A 25,711-nucleotide genomic window follows, 5' to 3' on the forward strand; every position below is an offset into this window, starting at 1 on the left:
ACTTTGCCGATCTTCGGCTGGGGAGCTGCCAGTGTGGCTAAAAATGCGCAGGTCTGGTGGCACTGCTTTCCTCTAGGGTTGTCACCAGAAAGAGCTTCTCTAAAGCTTTCAAGTGGCGCCAGTTTGAAACAGTAGACTGTTATTTGTTGAAAAAATAAACTATAGATTATTTTCTTATAATAATATATAAATTATAATTATGGATTTAATTTATTCTTATCCAGTAGCAGCTTTTAAAGTGGCTCCCGCCAATGTTCGGTTCTTGATTTCGTAGTGTACTTTATAGCCATTTTTGTCGGCCGTGTACATGGTCGTGGTCTGGGTGTCAGTGTGGCTATTGTAGGAGCTATAGGCACCCATCACAAGGAGCTCCTGCTGGTCCGTTCCTGGATACAATATGACCCCCATTTCCTCGCGCTTGTTTCCATTGGGCTCCTCATGACTAAAACAGTAAATGGGATAATATAGGGAATTTTTATCAATATCCGGATATGCCTTACTTGAATCTGTATCCCTCCCTGGTGGGAATCTGTCTGTAGAACTCGGATATGATGGATGGAAAAAAAGTATACAGGAGACCGGCTGTCGAGCAGGTGGTAGTCATTACGGCCACCAAGGCGGCCAGGAAAACCTAAATATTTCAATTAATAATTTAAATAAAGAGTACCAGGAAACCAAATACTAACCATTCTTGACACAACCATGTCGAGATCAAACCGCACTGAATCATTCTAAAAGTACATAGCTCCATTTATACCTTTAAGAGTGGCTGGAATTGGCAAGGGTCATTAATTTAGTTGCCAATAAAAGCCTCGTGCTGAATAGCTCCCTGCTCCCGCTCAGGGTATATTTCCATTGGTGTCTGAAATTCATTCTTGTGTGAAAATACTGAGATTTAATAAGAGCCCTCAGATTGACAAAAAATACTGTTGCTTATTTTATAAGTTATTTTATAAATTAAAATTTGGTATTTGACTTTTAAAAGTCAAAAATTAATGAAAATTTAATTCCTTCCCGGTGTTTGCTAAGATTGGTAAAAACCAGCTTCCGAAATTAGAAATTAAATTTTTGACCTGTAATGGCATTGGAATTTTTGCAATGTTTATAGTTTAAAGTTTAAATCATATTAACCGGTTTAGTTAGTTTAACTAGAACAGCCTTACATTTCTATATATATTGAGGATAAATAAATTGTTTTTATTTAATATGTTCTTATACGTATGAATTAAAATTTTGAGGAAAAATATTTGTATAAAATACTTGAAGTATTGGGATGAAAGGATACCAAAAGGAGTATAATTTGGCTTTGAAATGTTGAGCTTAACTTCGCTGCCATAAATACATACATATAGTATACATACATACACATACTATTAGTAAACTTAAATGAATCAAAATCCATAATATTTTGTGGTATTTTCAGTGGCGGATTTAAGGAAAAAGGCCCAGTGGGCAAAATTTTTTCAGGGTACATTGAAGGGTATTTTGAAGGGTACAGCCCAGAAAATTTGACAAAAAATCTTAATATTTTGTTCCCAGATTTTGATACAGATTTATGGAGAATCGATCTACAAATCGTTTAAGGTATTCCGCTCAAGAATCGGATCAATATTTCCTAAGATATGGCCTTCGCAGTGGGTCATATGGGGCTTCCCATGCATTTTGCACATTTTGAAGGGGACAGCCCAGAAAATTTGACAAAAAATCTTAAAAATATTTTGTTCCCAGATTTTGATGCCGATTTATGGAGAATCGATCCACAAATCGTTTAAAGTATACCGCTCAAGAATCGGATCAATATTTCCTAAGATATGGCCTTCGCAGTGGGTCATATGGGGCTCCCCATGCATTTTGCACATTTTGAAGGGGACAGCCCAGAAAATTTGACAAAAAATCTTAAAAATATTTTGTTCCCAGATTTTGATGCAGATTTATGGAGAATCAATCCACAAATCGTTTAAGGTATTCCGCCCAAGAATCGGATGAATATTTCCTAAGATATGGCCTTCGCAGTGGGTCATATGGGGCTCCCCATGCATTTTGCACATTTTGAAAGGGACAGCCCAGAAAATTTGACAAAAAATCTTAAAAATATTTTGTTCCCAGATTTTGATGCAGATTTATGGAGAATCGATCCACAAATCGTTTAAGGTATTCCGTTCAAGAATCGGATGAATATTTCCTAAGATATGGCCTTCGCAGTGTGTCATATGGGGCTCCCCATGCATTTTGCACATTTTAAAGGGGACAGCCCAGAAAATTTGACAAAAAATCTTAAAAATATTTTGTTCCCAGATTTTGATGCAGATTTATGGAGAATCGATCCACAAATCGTTTAAGGTATTCCGCTCAAGAATCGGATCAATATTTCCTAAGATATGGCCTTCGCAGTGGGTCATATGGGGCTCCCCATGCATTTTGCACATTTTGAAAGGGACAGCCCAGAAAATTTGACAAAAAATCTTAAAAATATTTTGTTCCCAGATTTTGATGCAGATTTATGGAGAATCGATCCACAAATCGTTTAAGGTATTCCGTTCAAGAATCGGATGAATATTTCCTAAGATATGGCCTTCGCAGTGTGTCATATGGGGCTCCCCATGCATTTTGCACATTTTAAAGGGGACAGCCCAGAAAATTTGACAAAAAATCTTTAAAATATTTTGTTCCCAGATTTTGATGCAGGTTTATGAAGAATCGATCCACAAATCGTTTAAGGTATTCCGTTCAAGAATCGGATGAATATTTCCTAAGATGCATTCTGCACATTTTGAAGGGGACAGCCCAGAAAATTTGACAAAAAATCTTAAAAATATTTTGTTCCCAGATTTTGATGCAGATTTATGGAGAATCGATCCACAAATCGTTTAAGGTATTCCGTTCAAGAATCGGATGAATATTTCCTAAGATATGGCCTTCGCAGTGGGTCATATGGGGCTCCCCATGCATTCTGCACATTTTGAAGGGGACAGCCCAGAAAATTTGACAAAAAATCTTTAAAATTTTGTTCCCAGATTTTGATGCAGATTTATGAAGAATCGATCCACAAATCGTTTAAGGTATTCCGTTCAAGAATCGGATGAATATTTCCTAAGATATGTTCTTCGCAGTGGGTCATATGGGGCTCCCCATGCATTCTGCACATTTTGAAGGGGACAGCCCAGAAAATTTGACAAAAAATCTTTAAAATTTTTTGTTCCCAGATTTTGATGCAGATTTGTGGAAAAGGAACCGAAGGTGTAACTTTCAGCACGAGGGGCCCTGAAAGCCTTTCGTCGGGGGGGCCCAGTGGGCAAGCGCGCCTTTGCCCACCTGTTAAATCCGCCACTGGGTATTTTTAATTTATAATTTGTGTATATATAATTTATATATAATTTTTATTGTAATAGGATAAACGTGTGAGACTAAATTTTTGTTGTCAAAAACATACATAAATAGAAGTATAATAGTTTTACTAAAATAAAACAATATTTTCCTTTAAATAACCATGTTATTTGGCTTAAATAATTCATTTTTTTAAATGTCTCTTAGGCATTCAGTTTTAATTTGTATTTTACGCCTTTTAAGCTGGAAATTAGTTTGAAATTGATGCATAAAGATATTTTACTATAAAAGGAACTAAAAAAATCATTACTAAAAGTAATACTTGCAAAGTATAAGGATTAACTCTCATGGCTTTTACAAAATTGGTAAATTAGTGGAAACCTAAAAACAAATGTTTATGGCTATAATATTTTTGTTTTAGATAATTTTCATTGCTTCTTTTGGTTTGATGGTTTCCAAAGGCTTAGCAGGAATTCTGCTACACCGAGTAGGCCAGGATTTGTTCCAATTATATTATTTACCGTCAGAGCTTCCAGACAACTTGGGTAACTCAGGAAACTACAAAAACTTTGTATCGGAACTTGTTTTAAAGTCCGCAGCAGGATAAATATATGGATAAAGGATATCGTCATTTAAAGCTTGCGATGGAGAATCTCTCTCACAGAATAATGCATACTTGTTTTTAATAAACATATAAAAACCTAAAATATTAAAGAAAAATTATTGGGATAATCTTAAAAAAAAAACTGACATTAAGATCGATTCCTCACCTCGATTATCAACTACATTTTTTACTCAATATTCTTGTTTCATTTTTTGTGGAGAATGTCTATTTGGTGCATTTGCCTTTTTAGTTTAGACTGCTAATAAACGGCACCGGTTTAACCCGATTTTGCATAAAACAAGAAGGTGGGATAGTTAGAAGCAGCTATTGTTCTGACATCATATTGGCTGGAATTCTCCAAAAAAAATCGATCCAGAAAAAAGCTTATAAATGGGGAAAGATTGATCTGAAGATGCTTCAGTGTAGCTGATAACATCATGGCTTCGACAAAGCTGGTAAGTATTTGAACGAAAGGATACCAAAAGGATTATAACATGGCTTTGAAATGTTAAGGTAATCTTCGCTGCCATGGTGGCCCTAATGGCATCCACCTGCTCGGCTGACAGTCTCCTGGACGCCCTTTTTCCGACCATCGTGTCGCAATATTACAAACAAGCTCCGACCCAAGAGGGTTACCGTTTCAAGTAAGGTCCTTTCACTTTCACTTGCTCCTCTCACCAACTCGACTTTCCGATTCTAGTCTGGAGGAGCCCAATGGCAGCAAGCGCGAGGAAATGGGCGTCCTCCTCAATCCGGGCACCGACAAGCAGGAACTCGTGGTGATGGGTGCCTACTCCACGTACGACGAAAAGACCGACACGGAAACCACGACCATGTACACGGCCGACAAGAACGGTTACAAGGCCCGCTACCAGATCAAGAACCGCAAACTGGCGGGTCCCACCCTGAAGACTGCGGCTGGTTAAACCCGATCCGGGTGCAGCTACGAGTTTAAAATAGATGAACCTTTTAGGAACTAGATTTGGAACGAGCTTGAACGCTATTAAATGGGTAATAAATGCTAAACATTTCTTCAAGCATATACATATGTTAGAAAAATTTGTTTATTGAGATATTTTTTGCCAGCTAACTGGTACAGTGGGTCACTAAGGATTTACATTTACATAATTGGGTCGTTTATATGGTTCTGTAATTACTTTATATCTGAAGGCTTAATACGAATAAAAAATATATGTATATATTTTAGTTTGTTTTGCATTGCGGATGCACTAGACTTGTACATGTTGAAATATTTACAGTCACTTTAGTACATGGACAACGTGTATCTAGTTAATAAATAATAAATTAGCATAAAGCATATATGTATGTATGTAGTATGTAGCGTATATAGCGATTATAGAGAGATAGTGAGAGAGAGAGGGGAGCTGAATGCATGACTTTCTCCATAAAGATTACGAAATGCGCTCTCTGGGCGACGACATTTTAGTGGTTTACACTCAGTTATCCTTGTATATCATATTACGTATAAGTTTAACTAGAAGAGGGCTCTCCGAATACGATTAATACCCTACAAGTTAGTGGGGAAAGTTAAGAGTAAATTGCACTAGGCCTTAGTTTAAGAATAAGCTTAATTGTCACGTCGTGCTGGAACTTGAATACAGGTACGAATTAGCAGCGGTCACGGTTGTTGTAGGCCTGCACCTTGGCGACGGTGCATTGGAGGGCCGCCTGTATGTCGGTGAACACGGGCACGCCCTGGCGCTTGGCCAGGTCGATAAGGTAGGACCGTCCGCGATTATAGTCCTTGATGGCCGCCACAGTCAGCTGGAAACATGAAAAAACACCATAAGTATATTGCCTTCAGGCTAGGATAATGATATCTTACCTTTTCGCCATTGAGGACACAGTCGTCGGGCAGCATCTGCACCGCCAGCACCACGTTGTACATGAGGCCGATGCAGTGGGCGGCCAGGGTCATAGGGGCCAGTGATCGAGTCTCGTTGGTGATGACAAACAGTAGAACTCGGCTGGAGTCTAGCAGCGATGGATTGTACAAGCTCTGGCGCACAGCCACCGGTGGCAGCGACCAGCTCAGCGACTCCTCCGCCACGGTCAGCTCCTCTTGCTCCTCCAACTGCAGCTGGTTGCCGCGGCACTTCCGGCGCGTCCGAACAAAGGATCGTTGCTGCTGCTCCTGCGAAGCCGGTTGCTGGGGAGCAGCGGCCACATCTTGGTTCTGGTGCAGCTGCTGGATGCTTTCGTGCAGCGCTGGCGTATGGAAGGTCACACGCTTGGACTGCAGGTACGGCACGGCCAGTTCTTGACGCCATTTGGAGCGCAAGACGCAGCTGCCTCCGAGGTAAACATCGCGAAGATCCAAGCCACCACCGCAGCATAAGGCATCGCCAGCACTGGCTATGGAGCTGCTGCTGGAAAAGACCGAGTCGTTGGAGTCGCTCTCCTCCTCTTCAGTGAGCACAGCCGTCACGGCAGCCACAGGATTGGCTTTCGTTTCTATTGTTTTGGTGGTGATTATTTCGGTCGTCTCAATCGACTCCACGTTGAGGAGAATCTGAGGCCGAGGGCTCTTGCCCAAGCTGCTGGATGCCGTTGGCTGGGGCGACGAGGTGCCGCTATCCCGACTGCGACTGAGCTGCTCAAACAAGCCCTGCCGCTCCAGGTCGTGGCCAATGCCGCTGCTGCTGTTGGACGGAACACTGGCGTTGCTCGAGGTCCGCGAAATGTTCTTGCTGGCCGAGTAATAAATGTCCACATCGGGTGCTGAAACAGAAGACAATGTAAGGATTAATTGGGAGTCATTAGAAGGATTTATAATGAGGATCCCTACCATTGGTAAAGTAGACTTGCGGTGGCGGCACATTGGTGCCCTTGATGGGCGAAATGCAGCCGCTTTCCTGGATCTCCTGCTGAAGGACGGACAGATACGCCGAGATCACACAGAACAGATCAAAGTCGATAAGTTCCGGGCTGGATGTGGTGGGCAGGTCGCAGTTGCTATCATCGGCCTCCGCCTCCGCCTCCGCATCCGAACTATCGACGCCAGTTTTTGTACTGTGCGTTTGGAGCAATTTCAGCGACTCGCGCTGATTGATTATGATCTTATTAAGATTGTCTAAATTAACTAAACTCTGAGCATAGCCTAGGAATAAGAGAGCACGTTTGCATTGTTCAACGGTGAGCAGATCGCTTTGGGGGCTAACACGATCGAAGGCGCCGCGAACAGTACTGAAAGAATAATAGTTCAATAAATACCAGTTCTAAGATAAATGCTTCGGAAGGACCTACTCTAGAATAGAAGATATCTTGGACGGTGGGTCCCTGATCCCAGACAGGATTTCCTTGGTGCGCTGCAATCCTAAGGGTATGTTGTCCAAGACGGGCAGACCACGACGGGAGACCAGCTCCTTAAGTATCAATTGATTGCGATTCAGATCGAGGTATTCTCTGCAAGAAATAATTAATTCATTAGCTAGTCATTACTATCTTATTTCAATGGTTAAGCTCACTGCTGCGAAATAGGCTCATTCAGGATCTTCTGATTTGGTTTGTAAGGATGCAAAACCAACACCAGCTGCTTGCAGTTTTGACCCGCTATGTGTGCCGCCTCGATGGCACCAGCAGATGCGCGTGTTTCCGAATCCATAACGAAGAATAATACACGGGCCTTTTCCTTAGCTCGATGCTCCAACTCGATGAGATCGGGCGTCCAATCGGATACTTGCTGTTGGTTTTAAATATTTCAAAGTAAGATGGAAGTTCTGAAGACCATATCTTGAAGACCTACCGGATTGTAGAATGAAATGCCTAGCTCCTTGAGGGCTGGTATGGCAACGTCGGCCCGCCAGGTGGTCGGATTGCAGGAGCCCCCGAGAAAGACCTCAACGGGCTCGTTGGTGGCGTTCTTCTTCTTTTTGGTATCGTCTACACTACTGAAGGACTTGGTGCTCCGTAGCTCGGTGCCATGGTTCTCCGGCTTCTTGTTGTTGTAGGCAGGTGACGATGTAGAGGGAGCGGCTGGCGATTGCAGGTGCTGCTTGGAGGAGCTGGAGGGATCATTCTGTTCGGGGAGCAACTGAGCTGACAGTGACTGGTAGTCGCAGTATGAAGGCTGACTCGAAATCGTTGAAGCTCTATGGGAGATAATATATTAATATTTTTGGCCAAATAATAGGGTCATTTTAAGGATCTCACCTGAAGCGCTTTAGATCCGCGGCCAGAACACAAAATTGTCCAAAGGTTAGACCATTTGGCTGACTGCTGCCCCCCTTGCGGGCCACCTTCTTAGCAGTTTGAAGCATCTCGCTAACTGGAAAGCAATGAAAACCATAAAATAAACAGCTTTAGGATAGGGTCCTTTAAGAACTCACTCTGCTTTTGGCTGGGATGGAAGCTTAGCTCGTGGAAGAGCTCCTGGGTTCGCTCTTCGGGCACCACATTGCATCTGGCCTTGGCCCGCCATGCATTCAGAACTTCTCTATAAGTACAAAGAACACAAGGAACTAATCAGCGGGGAGTTCGAGACGCACTTACAATATATCGTTACTTAATATTTAAAAATAGACTGCCTCCGGGGCAATCGTTTATTGTACAATTTATGGCCCAATTTAAGATTTTATCGGTGTGGCCTGTTGTATCATCAACTCAGGAGATTAAGCATTTGAATCGACTGACGAGAATTTATCGACTCCTGCCATTAAGTAGATGATAAATTTCCTGTATTCCCCCCCTCGGATTACTTCCATTTTCAATCGAAAAACACTACAAATGCCCAAATACATCAATTCGGGAAATTACTTCAACAACTCTGGCACCCTATATGGCGGGACAACTGCGATGAACCCGCCCAAGGACACCAAACCCAAACAAGTGACGAGCTTGGCGCAGTCCGGATTGCATAAATCATTTAAATCAGAATCAGAACCGTATGCCAGTCACGTTCCGCGAGGCGACACATGTTTTAAAGCCCCCATTTAAGCCATATAAGCGCAAAAAAACAAAAAAGAATATTATTATTAAATCGAATTTATTACAAGATTTGTGCTGTGGCCGCGTCGTCTTCGTCTGCCGTTCCCTGGCCCGATATCGTCGTCAGTAGCATCATCATGAGCCACAACACCATTGATAATTGCATCATTTGTGCAATGAAAATTTAAATATCGCGTATACGTAGCGTGTGCCAGCCGCAAAGGGTGATGCCTGATGCCTGATGCTGGGCCAGTTTTTATCGTATATAGTAGCTAGAGCTATGCCCGAGCTGAAAAATATATTGCGACGCAGTTACTCGATTTCCATTCCATTTCTGTTTCGAAACTGTTTCTGTTTTCGTTGTTTCGGTCTTACGGTTCAAGCTTAAAACGCAAAAATAATTCATCCACAATTTCATTTATATCTTTTGCGTTTTTCCGTTGACAATTCCGCACCAAAAACAAAATAATAATATACTTGAAGATTTATTTAAAAATGATGATATTCCATGCGCATGAAAATTACGACTGAACCGAAATATATTTTTCATTTCTAATTGAGTTCTGTTGGAAATTATTTCACTTCACTTTCGGGCTTATCAGTGATCGAAGGAAGGGGCTAGTGGTAGCGAATCTAGATTTCAATGAAATGACGTCGATCCAAGTGACAAATAAAAGTCAGAAAACAAATAAAAAAGCGATTTAATAATTCAAGAGATTTAAAAAAAAATTATGATAAGGTTGGAAAAGAACAACAAAATATTAAAATTTATTAAAAATATAAAATGAATTTCAAGTTTTTGAAAAAAGAGTAACTTTAAGTCTCTTTAAAAGAAGATACAAAAGAAGAAGATTTTAAAAGATACTAGCGATTTAAGTCCTCCGAAATATTAAAAAAAAAATTGGAAAATTTATTTTAACAGAAAGACAAACAATATATTCCTTTAAAAAAAAATATTGTGGTATTTGATATACTTATTAATATTTGTATCTTTAGAAGGAAGCGCTCCTTGGCACTCGAGATAACCTTATCTATGGCAGAACCTTTTAGACCTTATTTTAATTTCATTATAAAGTCTTGCTTTTATGAAAAAGTGATCAGAAAGGTTTTAAGAATTTAGTTTGACCAAATGAAATACTTCTTTTTCTTTCCGTGTAGCTATATATGTCAGCTAAGTTATCTTTTATAAAAAAGAACTTCTAAGCATTGTCGAGAACATATAAGACTACATTTTAGTAGTTCCTGAAATCCTCAGTGTAGGAATTTATCATCACCAAATTTCGACATAGTTTTTCCACCAGTATAGCTTATTAAGATTATTATAGTATTATTTTTAAGTAGTCAGACTATACTCCTATCAAGAACCATTCTTCTCTCAGATTCCTCAAATATTCAGATTCCATCCAAGTAGACCAAAAGTGGCCAAAAGGCCAACTAACTAGCAAGTGCAGGCGGCGGTCAAACGCGTCTAGATGCCAATTACATGACTGCATCAGCATGGCATGGGACTGGGCGCGCCCACACCTTCACATCATTCACTAAATTTGGCCTGGCCTCTCTTTGGCTTTTATTTTCTGTTCTGTGGGCCTTCTATTTTTGGCCTGCTTCTGGCCGTGTGGGAGAAGTTGCGCCATATTTGTAACGTTTTCTTGTGTTGTTGGAATTTTGATGGCAAACATACGCAGTAGCGGTAGAATTTATGCTTTGTTTACCACAAACATGCGAGAACCAAAAAGAGCCATAAAGAGCCAGAGCAATGGCCCCCAGAAGATGAACAAATTTTTGGCTTTCGAAACATTTCCGTAATGCCGGAAAAGTGTCAGTGTAAGAGGAAGTGCATCATCCATCTATGTAATGGATTTGGCAATTTGGTCTTGAAGAAATACAATAAAGAGATCGTTTCTAGACGAAAAATATAGGGAAATACGAAAAGTGAATCTATAAGAAGAATGCTATATGGGCCATTCTTCCAAGGGATGTTACTTGAAAAGAAAGCATACTTAGGGATATACCTATGCGATCCCTATGTATACTATCTTATTGAATTGAATTAGAATACCTCTATAGGTCTAAGACAGCTATTCTTCGAATACACTTATTTTCCTATCTACTTATAGTATGTAGATATACTATTTTATCAATTAAATTCAATAAGAAGTAAACATCCTTTTGAAACAATATAAGGGAATAAGATAAGTATATATTTAAGAGAATCTAAGAATATTAAGAAGATAGGTCTACGATAGCCTTCCTTCCAAGTAATATTAATTCCCTACCAACCTATACTACTTTAACAACCGACTAAGAAGTAAACAATTTTTGGGGGATCGTCTTTTATGTTGATTTTTTTTCTGGAATATGGAAAGCTACTACAGGGTGGGGTGTTTTTTCAAAAGTCTGATTCATAATCGGTATTCATGATGAAATTCTGGGGCCAGGTGGATTCTATGAATCGTATGGCAAGATGGGCCACAAAACCTGCGGCGACATTTAGTGGTAAACAAGTTTTGCGTTCTGTTTTTTATGGCAGAAACTAAAAAAAAAAATAAAAAGAAAACCAAAACCACAGGTAAATAAAATCCATGATTAGGCGGGGAAGTGGTCTTCCGGAAATACACAAGTCGTGACCCATTAAACTGTAACCAGATAAGGGCAAGGTCCTCTGCTCTCGGGCTATCTCACCTTATAGGCCCATTGAAGATAACGCCGTGAGCTTTTCCACTTGAATCTAGGAATCTACGAAGGTAAACTAGCCTAGACTGTTAGGATTAAGTGCCAATTGAAGATGATTCACTCCATCATATTGTAATTGGTGTCTATTGCGTTTTAATACAAGCATGAATGAATGAGGAAATCCATCTCCTCTGACTCACTCAGTAGTAATGCTTAATATCGATAAGCAAACGTGGGGAACTTGTGAATGGAAAATGAGCTTATCTCTAAAGAATTATTAGAGATACATATATTCCTCCTTTATCCAGCCTGCTTATCTGACAGTTTCGCTGTCAATGGACAACCCATCGTAGATCCATTGTATTAAACAGATCAGCATTTCCGCAAATGATGAATGAACTTTCAGCAGCCATCGCATGCAATACTTTTGGCTTGGGGCCAAGCAGAATGACACACAACATTACAGGGAGGTAGCCAGCCAGCCAGCGGCTAAGGAAAGTGCAATTGTGGAAATGATTTCATTGACCTACGCTCCACGCTGAACAATAAGCCATTTCCGAAATGACAGAATGTTGTACATTGAACTCGGAGGGGGCTTAGCACATCATCACCATCACTGGGAAACAATTGACATTCCAGCATGAGCTGGCTAGTAAATCAATCATGTATGTAGGCATCTTGGCAACAGTTGAACCAAGAATATATTTGCATTCTAAAGCTCTCAAATCAGGCGCTAAATATTTGCCTACAACTTTATAGAACACATGTCAAGCACTTGGGGATTAATCAGCGGCGGGCTAGGAGACAAATCTGTAAAGAAGGTGTGTTCCAAGCTACACTTCAAGGCAAATAATACATTTTTTTACGCAAATATTATGATCACTTCATGCTTATTTAAGTTTAAAAGTTGTTTTCTCTCAGTGTATGTTTGCACAATACTTGTGGCGCCCTAGCCACCACAATCAAGCGTTCCCAATCCGAATCCAGCTGGCTCTCTGTTGGTAACAGGTAGCCGGCGGTGCCGGAGGTGTAGTGGGGGCCTGTGGGGGCGGTGCGGCTGTGGTGCAGCTTGCTCAGCGCCGACTCGTTTCAATACACACACACACACACACTTGAAGAATAAACAACCGACTCACACACACACACTCGCGGACACAACTCGGCAGCAATAATCGATGATGAGGTCATAACTAATAATAAAAATGACGCTGGCTGGCTGGTGAGTACAAAGCCAACAAAGAGCACGACACGGAAGAGAGGAGAGGACTTGTAAAGAGAATTGGCGCTCTCTCGAACAGCTGTTTTTTGTGGGCCGGCCAAAAGCAATCTTGGCCAAAGTAGCGCACATTTTCCCGCTTCGTATCTTTTCGTCTTAAAAGGCAGTGCTATCTGTTATCATTGTTAAGTAGTTATCAATGGTGGCCACTTTCTCGGTTTCTATCAGATAGTATCTGATAGATACTCCTGTCTGGGAGATACAGATATCCCGCGCTAGATATCGCCTCATTAGGAGCCTTGTCAATAAATCAAACTTTTAATGCTACACTATACTGAAAGGAACTGGAGTTTGGAATTTTATCAAGCATACGGCGAGGGTTGTCTTAAAAGTTCATAATATTTGAATATTTGAAGATTTAAGAATGTTTATCTAAGGAATGCAATCTTGACTTGAGGATGGGTATAGGGAGCAAAGACTAATATAGACTTTCTAAAGAAGGTTTACTAAAATTTCTTCAAAATTTCTATTCTAAAAAGATAAGCCCAGACAATGCAAATATTTTCAAATAAAATTATTCTCTGAAAAATGTTATCCAGGAACTTGCATTTTTTAGAGAAAAGTTTTCCCAGAAAACAATCGAAATAAGACTTTCCCATGAATGTCATCATCTTTACATCTAAATCCTGGTAATAGCTTGTTTTCCTAGAAATCAATATGATGCTGCTGGCTAATCTCAAAGGCGGATCATCAAATCCATTAGGTTGTTTTTTCCCATTTTGTAATAATTATTACTTTCAACCAGTTGGTGGATGGATGGATGGATGGAAACCCTACCTCAAGAGTGACTCTATCTGATTAATTGTGGCTTGTTTATTTTTAAAACGTTGCCTCGGCGGGCTGCCGCTTTCGACAAGCGACTATTTATAGAGTCTGGGCAAATATGGCCAGAATTCGGACGCTAACAATGCGGCAAGGCGAGCGTGGCGCGTTGGCTTTCACAAAGCAGTTAGACCACCGAGAACCCCAAACCCCAAACCGACACCAGAAGATAGTTTGCAGAAGAGATATAGCGTCATCGCCTGTCTGGGAATCAGTTTAGTTGGCTATAGCTGCGGTTGTGGCTGCGGTTCATATCTTGATTACAGAGAGTCGTTGTCCTATAACCTTTTGTTTTTGTTTTATTCAGAGCTTCGCTTGTTACTTCCACTTCTTGCCTTCTCGACTCGTATGCGGCTTGTGACATCAACGTTTATTTTTAAAGCTCCACTCTCCACCACACTTTACCATTCGCATTTCGTATTTATATATTTCCATCGCCTTCGCCCCATGTTTGCATTTATTTATTATTTATTCGAATTGTATACCAAAATTGTGGAGCGCCATGATATCACTTGCCCGTAATTTGTTTACCTTCGAGACCCTCCGCTTTACGGACTGCCTGGCCAGAAATTCCATCGAGGCGTCTGCCGCTAGACGTACGTATTGCCTTGTATTGGCAGGCTAAGCGGTCTGATTCCCAATCTAGTTTGGTTTTTCTGGAGTGAACAATGTGATTTGCTTTATCGCACTGGCATCTAATCTAATCGCAACTTCTGATGGCCGAACCGGTGTTCTAATGTTCGCTTGCCATTCCGTTCTATAGCTATTGCTGCGATATCGAATGGCCTAATGTTGGCTATGTTCGGAAATCTATTGATATTGCCTGGTAAACACAATTCGATCATTCTCCAGAAAAAGAAAATTCTTAGGTGCTGTGGCAAAGCGGGAAACAGCGATAGGGACTTTCCTAGGATCTCATATTTTGAAGGAAGTTACTTTGATATTATAGTCAGGATATAAATATCAGAATGGGAAGGAAATGCACTTAAAAGATGATGCTGTTTTAATACAAGATTTTGTATACAAGGTAATATAGGCCCAAGTTCTTCAGTTTGGAAGAAAGAAATGAAGAATGTCATTAAAAATTGTAATACTACTAATTAGTAAGGAATTCTATTATAATATATTACTTCTACTAGAACATAGAACTACCAGAAAGTCTAGGACAAGAAGGTATCCTGTAAGCTACTACTTACATAGTTCCATTACTTTAATAATACCTAATATTAGGTAATAAGGAGGTAGGTAAGGTAGGTATCCTAGCTTTCGACTTTTTTGAATGGGATTCTTTTTATTTAATTTTAAACTTTTAATTACTATGAATATTGGCTCGAAAATCAAGGACAAGAAGGAGAGAATCCTGTGAGCCTTAGCACTATTGTTATTGAACAAAATTTAAGAAAAATATAGATATTCGGATTACCTATCAATACAGGAATACAGGGGTATATCTCTTGATATTCGCAAATTGTGTTATTAATTTTATAAAATTGTAAATGTAATAAAAAATTCATTATTTATAAATATAATAATAAGAATTAATATAAAAACAATATATATTTTATAGGATACTCCTTATAAACTGTACTATTAGTATTAGTATTATTACCAAAAGACTTGATTTCCAGAGAGGCTTTGATTTTATGAATATGATTTCTTTCATCCAGTCTAGTTAGAATCAGGATTTCTTAATCCAGGATACACCAAAGGATGAATTTTTTTGAAGTAATTTATTTTTTAAAACTTATTATGTTTAAAGCTTCTAGACGAGATGCAGACAACACGACCGCTCATTAGAGGCGCACACGGGCAACTGATTGGATTCCCTTCGTATGCAGTGCTTCTTCCCGCCAAGCTGTGTGCTGGCTGCCGCTTTTCATTTTTTATTTCACTTTTTAGTGGCTCCACATCCCCCCCAAGTGCCCCAAAGAGCCACCCCGGCAATGCTCAATGAATTTCCGATTATAAGAAAATCGCTCGCCCAAGCTGGAAGTAAACATTTCGTTTTTTTTTTCAATCGCTCACGAACTCTTGATGTCATGGCATGGAAAAACAACAAAATTATGGAGTGGATTATATTAATAGGAATTACAACAGGCCGGAGATGTCGGAGCCAGAGCCAGAGCCAGAGCCGGGAGGGTCAAGCCAGAGGGCTCACATTTATTTAATATTGTGTTAAATTACTAATTAAGTGTGCCACTCGAGCGGAAAGGGAAGAACACTTTGGGTTTTGAGTTTTGGGAACGGGGACAGGGAACGGTGATGTTACGGACCGTTGATGGTGATGTCATGAGTTATCGTTTTCTGATTGAAAGTATCGAGATAGTGGGCCCGGGCCCGACAGTCGACGACCATTGTCGCTCTCCCCGTAGGCCGAGAACAAAAGGCGCCGAACTGAGGCCCGTCACACGGCCTACAGACTGTCACCCTGTCACTTAACCACTCAGTCCATCAGTCAGTCAGTCAGTCAATCAGGCAGTTAGTCAGTCAGTCAGTCAGTCGCTCAATCATCCCCATGCTGCGCTCTGAATGAAGTTGTCATCGACACATTTGGTCGCTATCGATTTACTCCCACTTGTAGGCCCCATCGTGCCATCGTGCGTATGAGGTCAACACTTCTAAAATAAATAGGTTACATATTCGGTTCGACTAACAAAGAACCAAAAGCCCAGATCCGAGCGATCGATAACTAAACTGTGGCCATTGTTCCCGGCCAATCAGTATATACATATACATATATTCAATTTTTGCGCAAGGTTAGTGTGGCACCGATCCGTTCGACATCTGCTGGCTGGAGAAATGTGAGTCAGTTTGGAGCACGGATGTGGGTAAAGACTTTGGAATGCGGGGCCACAAGGTTTCAAAGCTCTAGGATGGGGCGAGGCTTAAGATATAAAAAATATATCTAAGAAGATATCCTTCAAAAGCATCTGCCAAATTTGTTAATATCGCCAAGATTAATGTGCATTGCCCGAAAGTGTAAAAAAACAAGGCAGGAAATCTATAAAAAACCCTGTTCTATCTTCTCTCGTATAATATTATATATCTCCTCTGCATTAGATATATTTTTACCGTTTTGTGGTCTCACATGATTCGATGGGATCTTTATATATATTAAACAGTTTATATTCTTCTCCAAATGTCGTTGTTTGCTTTTGGCGGCCACTGTTTGTGTGTGTTTGCTCTGTAAATTATGAAGTAGCCTCAGTTATGGCCCTCAAAAATTCACACTTTCTTTCTGGCTTTTGGATGATGCACATTATTTTTAGAACATGCCCGCGTAAATAAAGCGACGGCCAGCGTACGTAAACAATGCTAACAGAAAAAATTATTTAAGCGCTTTTTTTAGTTTGCATTTTGAACAATTTTATGACCGGGGGCATGGCACTGAAAAGAGCTGCTATTGGCCATGAAAACCGGCCAAGTACAGACGAGTGATCTTCAGTCAAGATCATCACAATTAGATGTTGCACCAAATATTATACGAGACTCTGATTTGGAGGTGACATCAACGAAGTGGACTATCAGATTAGAGAACCTATCAAGTGCTTGAAACTTTTTTGGGAGATGACTCCATCACTTGATTGGCTCATCCAGGGCCGGTAATCACGGGACTTTATCGACAACCGCTATCGGACAATCAAAAAAAAAAGGCTTTCGCGTTACACCATGGTCTTCCAGATAGCCCCTCAGTTTGAGGCCGTAATTCCATAAAAGTAGTTCTCAGCGATTGGCCTGCAGCTGCATTTGTTGTTATTTTTAACCGATTAGCTCAGAGTACTATAGCTTGCTATTCTATATTTATGTTTGGCTCTCGATGTGTTTACATCACACGGCCCAGAGTCCGGATTCTCTGGCCTCTCTGGAGTCTTTCAATTAATTGTTTACAGCACGTTTCTCAATTATGTCGAATGAATAATTAATGCCGAGTCTATCACTGCATTTCCCAGCCCGTGCATCGGTACTATTATTATTTATTTGCCAACGTGCCGTAGTTCCGCAATGGATTTCCATTCCCATTAGTTTCGAGAGCTCAGCGTGTGAGAATCGGGTGGGTGAGTGATTTTCCTAATTGACTTCCAACGATTTTCATTAAAAAAACAAGTAGTAGGGTACTCCCAGGCTCCCAAGACTTAAAACCTGTCTGTAGTTACAAATTTCCTAAAAATAAACCAAAGATTCATTCTTAAGTCTTACGGATAAGCCCGTTTGGAAACTTGACTCGTCATTCCGATACTTGACATTTTATTAAATTAATTATCCGCTGGGATTTCTGTATAAACTACAAGCATGTTAAAAATAAATCACAATATCACGAAGAATACAAATTGATAAATGCACTTTCCATAACTCAGAATAACAAAGCAATAAAGGCACTGACTCGAAGACAAATAGAGCTACTAGAATAATTGACAAAGAATGCGGCATTTAGCGGAATTGAAGTGCCTTTGATAAACCCATCATGGAGAGTCCCCCCAGACGACATTTGCCCGGTCAATGCTTGATTTATTGTAGCATCAAAGGCCCCAGTACCCAGTCTCCAGTCCCCAGCCATCTTCTCAATTGAATTAAAGCGAAATAAAACAAAGCCAAACGCATCCAAGTCTTTTAATTAAACCCCTCTTTGTGTCTCTCGTCCATATATAGAGTCTTTAATGATCGCAGTTAGCTCTGATTTATGAGTACAAATTAGTTGACGCCTTTCCATAACCGATCCTCCCGATTTCAGTGCAATACTCTGCCAATCGCCAACACGTGTCGCACCATGGCTTACAAATTGTCCATGTCACGAAGAAGGTCAGTTGGCTATAGATCATGGCTAAAATTAAGTTTCTGCCATAACATCATCGACCACGAAGACAGTGGGAAGCAGGAGAGCGCGAGTTATAGCCAGACATTCAATGAATTGTGTTTTTATTTTATTTTTTTCTATAACCCACATCCACATACCTTGATTGAGTTGGGTGTGGTTGACTGCCAAAAAGAGTTTGCAACAAAAAACGCTAAGCTCAAAATTAGGAAGCTAGATTACCCTAGAGTTTACCAAAGGGCGCTGTTGCATAATGTACGGCATAAGTAGAAAGGATATGAGGTAGGAGAGTAGGCGAGTAGAGATGATAAATAAGGTTAAGGATCAGTATTTGGTAGTAAGTATGTTTAATTAAATATAGATTCTAGAGGCCGCTGGCGTATATTGTATACGGCTCCATATACATAGATCGATAGATAGATCGGAGAGTAAGAATGGTATCTTGAATGGTGAGTATCGAATCGTAAGTCTAGACTCTAGAGACACTAATCTTTAAAAAGGTAACCTTATTATTAAATCTCCAACAAGAATAGTTAACAAAATAAAAAAAATCTCCAAAAGAGTAACAAATATTCGACAAACAAAAAACACCCGCTGGAGGCAATGTGCTCAATAAATATGTTATAAAAGTGACAATTTGCTGGCTTATTTATGACTTTATTATATGCAAATTGAGACAAATGTCCATTCTACAGCGTGTACTCGATATCCCACAATCGCACTCGATACTCGATGCTTGTGAGTTCGTGTTTACAGCCCGCTCTGACATTTTAATGCTTTGTTATTATTTTGAATTTGAATTTCAATTCCAATTGACAAAACGGAAAAACAAAGAAATAAATGCAATACACGCGCTCTCCTCACCACAAAGATCAAGTTCATTGAATTTTCACACAGTGACAGTATGGGGAGCAGTATGGCCTGAGCGAGTCCCGGGGTGCGGTGGTAATTTCATTTAATTGAATATTTTTCGTTTTCTGCTTTCGAGCGCGCGCAAAATAAATATAAATACATCCGTTTTAAAATAACGATGACAAAATCTCTGAAGAATCGAGAGCGCAACACCGAGAGTCGCACCGCAATCGCTGCCCACGGGAGTGGGCGTGGCCGGTATTGGCGCCCAACGTACTCGTAGCTTATTGAACTTTTATTGAATAAAGTGAATAACGAAGTGAATAACCCAACAAATGTCGAATTTTAATTCAGATCATGATTAATCTTTAAAGTGCATTTACCGAAGCCCCTAATGAGATTAATGAACTTTGATTTCCCATTTTTGTAATGATCTTCAAGGCCACTATTATAATATTAATGAATTGAAACATTTTCCTATTTCCAACCCAAGGTTGAAACTGTTTATTCTCAATACTCGCACACCTTTCGGAAAAGAACCATAAATATTTATGCGAGAGTACCCATCTGGAATATCTTTTATTTTTTTGCGACCTTGACTAAGAGCTTGACCCTCCCAATTGACAAGAAATGGAAGTGAATGATAAATTGCCAATTTTAAAGGAAAATTTTATTTATAACCTTGAGTTGTATGCCGATTTTTCCTGGTTCTTTAATTGTTTATGTCTTCCGATACAATATAGAGACAAGATCTTAACAGAAAATCGGGTGCTTTTAAAATAAATTTAAAAAAATAGTTTTTGTTTTAAATTAAAGTTAGTTTTTAAACCGCAACCAAAATTGAATAAAAAACTAAAAAACAAACTAAAAGACATACCCAAAGAAAAGTTGTGTGATCTGCGCGGGCGTCTGGCAGACATTGTGGACATTTAGGGTGCGGGGGCGGGCATAGAGCAGGGTGCCGGTGGGCGTGAGGGGCGGCAGACCTGCCCCGGCCAAAATCGCCGACGTCGAATTGCTCCGAATGGTGCTGTAGGCCCGGAAATGGGAGCTGGCCGAGGATCGCAGCTCCACGGAGGTGGTAGTGGTGGTGGTGGTCTCCTCGACTTCGTCCTCGAGGGAACTATTCGATGCCGGAATCTTGGCTTGGAGCACCGACTCGGCCTCCAGGTCCCTGTCCATTAGCAGCTGGTGGTGGCTGAGGGGCTGTGGGGTGGCGGGTGGCATGGTGATATTCGATTTTGGGGTCGCTGGCTTTCCGTTAACAGAGCGCGACTTGATGATGCCGTTGCTGTTGTTGTTGGTGGTCAGCTTCTTGGCCCGTTTGATGCTAATGTTGTTGTTAGAGTTGGTACTGTTGTTAGTGTTATTGTTGTTGTTGTTGTTATTGTTTGCTTGATTTGTAACGTAACGGTGTTGCAGGCGCATTTTGGTTCAGTTCTGGCTTTCTATTTTAGCGTTTTTTTTTTTCTAGATTCGATTGTTGGCATCGCTATTCGGCATTCATTTGCATAACTTGTCCATTCCGCGATCTTAGCTGGCCGGCAACGACATTGCTTGAGGTCTGAGGTGGACGACGCCGCTTTCACTTTCAACTGAAGAATTTATGCGAAAATAAACAATGTTCAAAACTGATATAGAAAGCAAACAAAAGGCAACAAAAATAAATAAAATTCAAATGCAGCGGAAACTCAAGAGTGTCAAGAGTGTCGAATTTTAATTTGATATTCGTATGTCTGGCTAAATAAATCTTAATATTTTATTTGCCCACTTTTATGTTGTTTAGCACTTGCAATGGGTGTATGGGTGGGCGTCTGTTTGGGAGTATGGGTGTGTGTTTTTTTGGTGAATATTTATGCACAAATATCTATATTTGTGCTTTTCATTTTGCACACAGATTAAATTGATTTGGGATGTTTTATTTTCTTGTTTCTTTTCAGCAGAGAGGGAGACTGTGTACGCGTTTATTTTATAAATTTAGAAATGATTTTATGCCACAAACACACACACACCTAAAGGCGCTGCTACTGCTGCCACTACTGCTATACGGGATCGGAACGGAAGTCAAGTATCAAGAGAACTCTTGAAGAGACACTCGCGCACACGGACACACTGCGGCGGCTCTCAGGCACTAACACTAGCATGCAAACGGCCGGCAGTACGGGGCGTATACGCAACGTTGTGAACGCGACGGGCCAACGCAAGCGAATGAGTCGCGATGTTCAGTGTTGTCCCCAGAAGTACATCGATCGCTGCTTTGCCCCAAAGGCCCCAAAGAGAGAGAGGCCCACAAAGAGAGAGAGCGGAAGAGAGCGCAAAAAAAAGAGAGAGCCCAGCACACGTTCATCAAAACAAACAAATTTGTGACCAATGCTGCCAAGTGAGTGGGAAGAAGCAGCAGCCAGCGCGCGTGGGCCACTCTCGATTGTTGACCATCCGAATAAAATTCAATTCACACAACAACTCCATATCCAATATACATAATACATAATCAAATCAAAGCGAAGGTAAACACCACAATTCACACTCCAAATGCAGCGTTTAAATTCAATAAATAAATTGCTCAAAAATTTAAAATCTCATTGGGTTATAATAAATTTAGCCATATTTGTGAGGATATTTATTAAGAATGAAATACTTCCTTTTTAAATAAAATAATTACTTATAAGATGTGAAATATTGTTTATACTTTGGCATTACTTTCTCTTTTTTTGTTAGTGTGGGCTGGACTTTCTATGAAAACTCAAATGAAAGTTAAGCCAACTAAGGCCATAATATCATAAAATATAAATATTAATTTCCTTTAATATTATAAAACCCATCAAGCAGTCATCAGGGGTATAACTTGCCAATGGCCATTACTCATGGCCAAAAAAATGCGAACATAGATTGTAGTTGACCAATAACCCCGTGACTAATCAAGAGACTCCCTTGATTAAAGCCTCGATAAGGTTTCGGAAGCATGCTACTATAGGACAGCAGGTACTATTCATTTAGGAGCCCATATTTACCTTTTATTGGTGTGTGATTGTCAACAGCTGTCTGTGGGCGGGCCCAGAAGACAGTTCGCGAAATGGATGGGGGGATATACTCACATCATCCAAAAACATCCAATAACGTATAGAAATCTGACTATATCTGCTCGGCCGAGCCGAAAATTTATTGATGCCGCTCTAAATGGGATTACGCGCGCGTGTAGGTGAAAAAAAAAAACCAAAAATATATAAAAAATGCTCAAAAAAAAAAGTATATTTTCTAAAAAAAAACATTGGTTTAGAAAAAAAAAATAAAGAGGGCGTTGCTACAAATTATAATGTATGTCAGGGTTTGCTCTTGGCACTTGTTTCGCTTGCCACGAATGCGAAAGTTCACAAAAGATTTGCGCACATGTCCAAGACGTACGTTTCGGCTTTGTTTTAGGTTTCTTAACATATTGCTCTGTTGGCCAAAAATACTGAACTGAAAAAAAATAATGTGCACGGCACCAGTCCGAGCGGAGATGCTGTCATAGACGCGCCTTTTATGAACATTTCGCGATGATGCCATTCGACTGTGGGCTGCTGCTGGGTTATCGCGGGCCACAGATTGTGGCCATAAATTCATCTAAGCCTAATTAATTGCTTGCCACAAGCTGGAACAAGGTGAAAACATTGAATTTGCGGTTCCGGATTATCGCGAAATTAAATTGTTTTCAATACAAAACAATACAAGATTGTGTTATAAAGGTAAACAATTACGCTGAATCGGTACTTGATTGGAAGTATCCCTTACTAAGAGATGAATTCTTTTAGAGCTAATCACTCTAGTTGATAGATTTTGCTAGATTACTCAGTCTACTATTAGTAGTAAGTATAGTATATGTGTAGTAACACCTCACCCACTCGCTTAGGTGGAATTGTGGTGGCGGTTCTAGGGCGTAGCTGCTTGATTGGCAACTGATTGCCACTTGATTGACAAATCAAGCTGCTCAAGTATTCAGTATTCGAATGCCTCAGCTTCTGGACTCGGCTATGGCGCTCTCTGCCTCTCTGATAAGTGCCAGTCGATTAGTTTCTAACATTAAAAAAAAAACTAACATACAAACGACAATTCAATCAGGTATCCATCAGAGAAGCACGCTTTTAAATCCATGCCCCGATAAGCAAATGGTTGGATAACAAAGCCCTCGCTCGCTCGGTTCCCAGTGGCTCTGCTCTGCCAGTATTTGCGGTAGAGTCGAAAATTTTTTTATCGCACGCAAACAAAAACGACCTTCGGTAATGATATGCCTTTGTATTTGCCATTTTAATGTCGCGCGTATTTCTTATGGTCGTTTATATGTATATTTTTATTTGTGTTTTAACATTAAGTGTATTTTATGTGTAATTTTGAAAATATTTCCTGTTCTTTCTGATCATACTAGCTGCTATATAGAGTACTGTCTGGCCAGAACACGAGCCATTAAGTAGATATGTACGAGAAGAGCTTTTTCCCACACACTGGTCTTAATCTTTCGCACGCTTGTCTTTTGCCAAGATACCCTGAAAAATGACCGATTTGAAAAAGCAAACAGGATTACAAAAATTTATATTTAATTTTTATTAAACTCATGGCATTAACTTTTCTTTATTTTTTTTTTAAAGCAGATTGCAGTGTATTTTGTAGAGTCAAGGCTTATTAGGTATTTGGATGATAACCGATAAGAAACAAATTAGTCATTTGGGAATATAAAAACTACATGAATGGTAGCTCTATGGATAAATATTGAACCAGAAAAATGTATGAATTATTTTTATTATAATTCCTTCTTTATCGTAATCGCTTCTTGGGAATACAACCTCTGTTCCATGTGTACCTTTCCATTGAGAAAACAAAAATATTTATTCTATTTACGCACAAACAGTGCCTTGTTGTTCTCACATGTTGATTATTAATTTTCTTTTGTTTTTTTCTTGGCATTTGTTTTTGCCAAGAAAATTCATCAAAGTGTTACATCCCAGTGGGCTGTTGCTTCCGCCTTTGCTGCAATTGAGTGCATAAACTTAATTATTGTCAAAGTGTCACAACAGCAACCAGGAAAAATGAAGATCGAGTGGACTGTGAGAGGTATAAGAGGTAATTCTGATTCATAAATTATTAAACAATGATTGTTTTATAAACAACACTAAATGACTAAAGATTTATTTTAAAAATTATTAATATATTTATGTGTCAAAGTTTTTATTTTTACACAAAATATTTATCTTGTGGCTAATAAAATAGTCATTTTTTTATGATTTTAATGATTAATGACCTTATATTGGAAATACCCTTCGGCAGGGTATAACAACTAACGGTAAATCAAAAGTAACCTTAAAACGCAAAACGAAGTACAAACAATGAACTTTTCCAGCAAAAGTTTTCGCCTGCTTTTGGGGTGATCACACACACACACACACACACTATATCCCCAACTAACGGGCAAAAAGCTTAGGTCATTGACCAAAAAAAGAAATAACACTGCAGAGACAATGGGCGACCGGCTCTCTTAGGCGCTCTCTTTTCCCGAGCACGTTTTCGAAGAAAAAAAAAACCAACGACGCCACTTTTGCTGGTGTTGGTGCATAGGTGAGTGGGGAGCACGCCGCACACACACACACGCGCGGCTAAAAGTTTGTCTATGCTGCCCTTTTTGTTGTTGTTCCCCCCGTTGTTTTGGGGCCCAGAGCGTTGTTGTTATGTGGGCACCACAGAGGCGCGCGCTTACGTCATTCATAAAAATAACACAGTGCTAAGAGAGATGAAGAGAGACGGCCCTCTGTCTAGCTTCTTGATTTATTTCGTGGGATTTGCATTTACCTGAGGAATAATTTGACCATTTTGTGCATCGCTATTCCCCGAGCCCTTGAGGCACTGCACTTTCGTTTAATTCTTTTGTTAAATCAGTTCACAGGACAGTTCCATGGCTTTCGATCCGATCCCGTCGACACTTTTCCGCTTTTCTCGGGGCACTCGAGCACTTGGCACATTTATTCGTTAACAACAACAAGGCACAGAGAGCTGGCGTCAGATGCGCTTGGATTATTTATAAACAAACGCTTGCATTACTGCTGTCACATCTTAAAAAATAGACTTCAGTGTTTGTTTTGCAGTGGCAGAGCTGCCTGATATATCTGTTTATGTTGGCGTTGCCACAAGGCTGATGGCTCAGTGCTGCCCCATCAATCTTACAGGTGATTCAGTGCTGCCGTATCAGCCCAAGGGAGACATTTTAGCGGTTTTCGGCTAGATGTATTATTTATCACCGATACGGCAGCATTGCTAATTCAGACTGCTTGCACTGCTTTTATCGGGATTAAGTTTTGTGAATCCTTGAAGATATTTGAATTTTCCGACATATCTGGCAGATTTGTGTGTGATTTTATTAAATTTGGCTGCTTATTTA

The 25,711-nt window shown here is 40.0% G+C and overlaps 3 protein-coding genes across 8 annotated transcripts; 1 reads left to right on the top strand and 2 right to left on the bottom strand.

Moving 5' to 3' along the window:
• Positions 1-216: 216 nt before the first annotated feature.
• LOC108126607 (endocuticle structural glycoprotein SgAbd-9-like) lies at positions 217-872 on the bottom strand. Its single transcript, XM_017243261.3, has 3 exons — positions 687-872; positions 501-631; positions 217-442 (listed from the first exon to the last, which is right to left on the bottom strand). The coding sequence occupies exons 1-3, from the start codon at positions 702-704 to the stop codon at positions 217-219; spliced, it is 375 nt and encodes a 124-aa protein (XP_017098750.3). The 5' UTR covers positions 705-872.
• Positions 873-3,554: 2,682 nt separating this feature from the next.
• Positions 3,555-4,988, top strand: LOC122321691 (larval cuticle protein 65Ab1-like). Its single transcript, XM_043212516.2, has 4 exons — positions 3,555-3,689; positions 3,746-4,383; positions 4,442-4,572; positions 4,629-4,988. Exons 2-4 carry the CDS (start codon positions 4,366-4,368, stop codon positions 4,852-4,854), a joined length of 375 nt encoding a protein of 124 aa, XP_043068451.2. The 5' UTR covers positions 3,555-3,689; positions 3,746-4,365; the 3' UTR covers positions 4,855-4,988.
• Positions 4,971-25,573, bottom strand: raw. Of its 6 annotated transcripts, none has more exons than XM_017243642.3 (10): positions 25,126-25,573; positions 20,186-20,903; positions 8,278-8,384; positions 8,102-8,216; positions 7,695-8,040; positions 7,417-7,631; positions 7,196-7,354; positions 6,738-7,135; positions 5,775-6,670; positions 4,971-5,713 (listed from the first exon to the last, which is right to left on the bottom strand). In XM_017243642.3, the coding sequence occupies exons 2-10, from the start codon at positions 20,734-20,736 to the stop codon at positions 5,558-5,560; spliced, it is 2,943 nt and encodes a 980-aa protein (XP_017099131.2). In that variant the 5' UTR covers positions 20,737-20,903; positions 25,126-25,573; the 3' UTR covers positions 4,971-5,557. The 6 variants fall into 6 exon arrangements, with proteins under 6 accessions (XP_017099131.2, XP_017099133.2, XP_017099134.2 ...); XM_017243644.3 differs by lacking the exons at positions 20,186-20,903; positions 25,126-25,573 and adding exons at positions 8,941-9,164; positions 9,251-9,403; XM_017243645.3 differs by lacking the exon at positions 20,186-20,903 and having other exon boundaries at positions 25,126-25,569.
• Positions 25,574-25,711: the final 138 nt, after the last annotated feature.

The sequence above is a fragment of the Drosophila bipectinata genome, chromosome 2L (assembly GCF_030179905.1).
Source record: "Drosophila bipectinata strain 14024-0381.07 chromosome 2L, DbipHiC1v2, whole genome shotgun sequence".
Lineage (NCBI taxonomy): Eukaryota > Metazoa > Arthropoda > Insecta > Diptera > Drosophilidae > Drosophila > Drosophila bipectinata.

What these genes read in the sequence shown, in the direction of transcription:
- LOC108126607 (XM_017243261.3), bottom strand. An exon ending in AGGGAGGGATACAGATTCAA is followed by an intron (nt 443 to 500) that starts GTAAGGCATATC and finishes TTACTGTTTTAG; the next exon opens with TCATGAGGAGCCCAATGGAA.
- LOC122321691 (XM_043212516.2), top strand. An exon ending in CAAGAGGGTTACCGTTTCAA is followed by an intron (nt 4,573 to 4,628) that starts GTAAGGTCCTTT and finishes TTCCGATTCTAG; the next exon opens with TCTGGAGGAGCCCAATGGCA.
- raw (XM_017243642.3), bottom strand. Translation starts at nt 20,736, where the DNA reads ATGCGCCTGCAACACCGTTACGTTACAAATCAAGCAAACAATAACAAC. An exon ending in CCATCCCAGCCAAAAGCAGA is followed by an intron (nt 8,217 to 8,277) that starts GTGAGTTCTTAA and finishes ATTGCTTTCCAG; the next exon opens with TTAGCGAGATGCTTCAAACT. An exon ending in GCAAGTCTACTTTACCAATG is followed by an intron (nt 6,671 to 6,737) that starts GTAGGGATCCTC and finishes CTTCTGTTTCAG; the next exon opens with CACCCGATGTGGACATTTAT.